The sequence below is a fragment of the Vombatus ursinus genome, unplaced genomic scaffold, assembly GCF_900497805.2.
Source record: "Vombatus ursinus unplaced genomic scaffold, bare-nosed wombat genome assembly UNPS02014797.1, whole genome shotgun sequence".
NCBI lineage: Eukaryota > Metazoa > Chordata > Mammalia > Diprotodontia > Vombatidae > Vombatus > Vombatus ursinus.
In genome coordinates this window covers 15,330,471-15,335,214 of record NW_020954575.1, presented here as the reverse complement: position 1 = coordinate 15,335,214, position 4,744 = coordinate 15,330,471, and the positions used below count along the sequence as shown (strand labels likewise).

Below are 4,744 nucleotides of genomic sequence, written 5' to 3'. Positions count from 1 at the left end.
CATCATCATCATCACCATCATCATCATCATCATCATCACCATCATCATCATCACTATCACCATCATCATCATCACCACCATCACTATCATCATCATCACCATCGCCATCTTCACCATCATCATCACCATCATCATCATCATCATCATCACCATCACCATCATCATCATCATCATTGACAACAACAACCCTGGTTTACATTTCACTCTGTGCTTTTCAAAGAAGACAAATTTTGCTAAAATCAAGGCCCCCACCAAAAAAAGAAAAATTACTCATGTTGGAGGGGCTGTGGGAAAACACATTAATGGAATGCTGTTAGACCTATGAATTAGTCTGGACATTCTGGAAAACAATTCAAACCTATGTCCCAAAAGTTAGTAAATTGACCTACGGATATCACTACAAGGCCTATGCCTCAAAGAGATCAATAAAAGAAGAAAAGAACCTATATGTACAAAAATATTCACAGCAGCTCTTTTTCTAGTAGCTGAAAAGTAGAAACTAAGAGGGTGTCCATCAACTGCAGAATGGTTGAACAAATTATGATATGTGAATATAATAGGGTACTACTGTGCTTTAAGAAATGACACAAAAAAAAGAATAGTTTCAGAGAAATCTAGGAAGACATATGAATTGATGCAGAGTAAAGTAAGCAGAACCAGGGGCAGCTAGGTGGTGCAGTGGATAGAGCACCAGCCTTGGAGTCATGAGGACTTGAGTTCAAATCTGACCTCAGACACTTGACACTTACTAGCTGTGTGACCATGGGCAAGTCACTTAACTCCATTGCCTGGCCAAAAAAAAAAAAATTAAGCAGAACCAGCAAAACTATGTGTATGATAACAACATGAAGAAAATGAACAACTATGAAAAACCTAAGATCTCTGACCTTAGCGATCAGTGACTAACTATGATTCCAGGAGGTTGGTGATGATTTATGATGCTGCCCACCTCTTTACAGAGGGGTAATGGACTCAAGATGCAAAATATAGTGTGTATTTCTGGATATGGTTAATGTGGGAATTTGTTTTGTTTGGCTATGCATATTTGTCATAAGGGTTTTGTTTCTCTATTTTTTTAATGTGAATGTGTTGGTGAGAGAGAAAATAAATGCTAGTTAACTAAAAACATAATAAATAGATAGATGATAAATGAATGGATGAATGAAAAAAATCCATAAGCATTTCTTGAACACCTGCAATGCACCAGGTATTGGCTAGGTGCTGGAGACACAAAACCAAAAATCCTCCCCTAAAGGACAGATTCCTCCTACTTTATTGGCATTCCCACATTAACCATATCCAAAAATACACCCTATATTCTGCATCTTGAGTCCATTACCCCTCTGTAAAGAGGTGGGCAGCATCGTGTATCATCACCGACCCCCTGGAATCATAGTTAGTCACTGATCACTAAGGTCAGAGATCTTTGCCTTCAAAGGGTTTACAAAAAGGGGTATGAAGATGGGTGAATGAAGTGTTAAATAAGATTTCCAGGGGGACAGGCAGATTTTTAATCCAAGTATGAGAACAAACTAGTGAAAGATGTATGTAGCTAGTTAGTGGTTTCTCTACAAATGATGGTACTAAATATAAATGAATCTTATTTATTCACCAAAGCAAAAGATCTCTCCTTGTAAACCCTTTGGTGGAAAGGGTTAAAATCTATGTGTACTCAATAATAATAATAATAAAGCTGTATGCCTTTACATAGAACTTATAACTTAGACCTTTCATTAATTCTCCCTGCTAATCCCCTAAAGGATGGATTCCTCCTACTTTATTGGCATCTCCAGCTTTATACAATAATGTCTTGGTAAATTTGTAAAGTTAAGTTGAATTCTATTTCCCCACTGGTTTCTATTAAGAAATATATGTGTTGCTATGAGAAGAGGAAGGACGTAAAAGAGACTGGGTTAAAAATCTTGAAAGATGCTCTCAAGGAAGAGGCAAATCCATGAGGTAGGAGAGGTTCAGTATCAGCCATGCTTCTGAAGCACCTTCTATCTTTCCCTTCTCTTTCTTTTCCTTCACTCTTCCTGGCCTAGGAACCCTAACTAACCATTTGTGAATCTGGGGCCAGTGACACAAAGTGTGTCCTCACAAATGATGCTGGGGAGACCACAGGGGCAAGGGGATGGGACAGGGTTTCTCTGCCAGTGTGCTATCTGGTAGCTTCCTAATTTAACTAATTATTCTTATTAAGTGCTAAGCTCATTTTTTTTTTTGGTGAGGCAATTGGGGTTGAGTGACTTGCCCAGGGTCACACAGCTATTAAGTGTCAAGTGTCTGAGGCCGGATTTGAACTCAGGTCCTCCTGACTCCAAGGCCAGAGCTCTATCCATTGCACCACCTAGCTGCCCCTCATTTGTTTTTAAACTGCTGGAAAGGACTAGTGGCAGCCTCCAAATTTGAGGGGTGGGTTCTAAACCTCACTGCTGGTGAAAAACTGGTTGAACTTGGAGTCAGAAGACCACAGTTCAAATTCTGGCTTATTATCTGTGTGACTTTGGGTAAGTCACACGATAATATTTAAGCCTTGAGGATTAACTCTTCATGTTGTTGTTCAGTCCTTATCAGTCATATCTGACTTTTCATGACCCCATTTGGGGTTTTCATGGTAAAGATACTGGAGTGGTTTGCCATTTCCTTCTCTAGCTCTTTTTAAAGATGAGGAAACTGAGGCAAAGAGGGTTAAGTGACTTGCCCAGGGTCACACAGCTAGTAAGTGTCTGAGGCCAGATTTAAACTCATGTCTACCAGACCCTAGACCCAGCACTCTATCCACTGCACCACCTAGCTGCCCTAACCCTAGATGTAATAGGGAGTCATTGGAGTTTACTGAGTAGGGTAGTGACAAGGCCAGCTTTGCATTTTGGGAAAATCACTTTTCAGTTGTGTGGAGGAGGATGGACTGGAAAGGGCGAAGGCTCGAGGCAATAAGAGAGCAATCAGAGACTATTACTATAGTCCAGGGGAGAGGTAATAAGGGCCTGATCTAAGGTAGTGATTATATGAGTAGAGGAAATAGATGTGAGAGGTGTGAAGAAGGGAAAAGATTCGGCAGCTAACTGGATCTGTGGACATGGGGATAGGATGAGATGCTGAGGAGGACACTTATGTTGTGAGAGCCTAGGTGACTCAAAAGGTAGTGGTGCCCTGGATAATAATAAGGAAGTCTGGAAGAGAGGTGGGTTTGGAGGGAGAGATAATGCATCTGGGTCCCAATTTATCCATGCCTACCCTTCTTGTGTGACTCCCTCTGCCCCTTACAAAATAAAAAAAGGGTAGGAGGGATGTTACTTACCCATTACTGCCTCAATTGCAGAGCCCACTCTTTCTGGGGCACCTGCCAGGGTCACAAAGTGATGTAGGGGTAGCACTGATGTAGGGGATTCTATCACCTGTGAAGTTGCTGGGGGAGCAGTTAATTTAGGATTTAACTGTCCTAAGCCACCCATACCTGGCTCAGAAGAGGGGGGACCTTCTATTGCAGTAGGAGTGGAAGAGGGAAGACTGTTGGAGGTTAAAGGAGGGGCAGTAGTGTTGGAGATAAGCCCTTCTATGGCAGAGAGAGTGGGATGCAGCCTGTCTTCTGGCTGGTTCATCACACACCTCCTGGGTATGTGAATCAGGCCATAGATCCCTAGGAAAACACTATTACCCCAACATTAAAGATCATGACACTAGTTAGCAATTGCTGAGCTGCCAAATCCATAAAACAGGTTTCCATTAAAAAGAGATGGTAATAAAAAGTTGTTACAAGAGGGTCCCATAACTCACTTCTGGTTCCACATCCACCAAACAAACTTTGTTTTGGGCCATAACAGACTGAATCGCCTCCAGGCTGGTACCATAGAGATTTTCTTTGTACTCTCCATGCTCCAGGAATCTAAAACATCAAAGGGGAAAGACATTTACTTCCTGGGATCTCTGACACTGTCAAAGAAAACTAAGGAAGTCCATCCAAAATTGACCTCTCTTCCACTCCTCCCTTGGTTCCCTTTCAAGAAATACCTTCAATTTGCATGAAATGTGGGAGTGCAGAACATAACACATACACATACACACACACACATGGAGTCATATCTATTAGGTAGACCTACTTGTTGTGGTGCAAATCAGCCTCAAATGCTTGTTTAGAAACAAAATTATATTCAACTCCCTCCCTTTCATGACTCTTCCGGCTCCTGGTTGTATCTAAAACACAAAATGAAAGATCATGGAGTGAGAGTTTTAAGGAGCCCAGTCCTCTGATCTTGTCTAGAACTTGGAGCAACCCACACCATCAACATGAATATAAATGCATACAAATAAACATTATCAAGGGAACCAATTATTTTAAAATAAGGATGGGATTTTTCCTATCCAAGACCACAAACCCCTGAAATCTATCCATGAACCCCTTAGAATTAAGAACCTAGAACTAGATAGCTTCCAGCAAACTAGCTCTAAAGAAAATTACTGTAAAAGTAAGGATTCTTTCCCATTGACTTTCATTAGTGATGCCAGATATATTATTTTTCTGGCTCAAGAAACTTTATTCCTAGGTATAATCAAATCACACAACAAAAGAATACAATGCATGATCTAAAGGAGAAACAGAATAATGGCTGGAATATAGCCTTCTGGATCTAATTGGAAGCTCCATCTTCCTGGCTACTTAGCCATGGCCTTCTCCAATCCTGAGTGCCATATTGAAATAAACTGGGGCAGCCACTTAAGTGGGAATACACACAATCTTTAC

The 4,744-nt window shown here is 40.9% G+C and overlaps 1 protein-coding gene across 1 annotated transcript in view; it reads right to left on the bottom strand.

Annotated features, from left to right (window-relative positions):
• The window catches only part of MPP3 (membrane palmitoylated protein 3), a 42,266-nt gene that overhangs the window by 8,837 nt on the left and 28,685 nt on the right, over window positions 1-4,744 (bottom strand). Inside the window, exons 16-17 of the mRNA XM_027870506.1 lie at window positions 4,104-4,197; window positions 3,781-3,889 (exon numbers count right to left, since the gene is read on the bottom strand). Of these exons, the coding sequence (XP_027726307.1) occupies window positions 3,781-3,889; window positions 4,104-4,197 (203 nt within the window). The remainder of the gene's footprint in view (window positions 1-3,780; window positions 3,890-4,103; window positions 4,198-4,744) is intronic.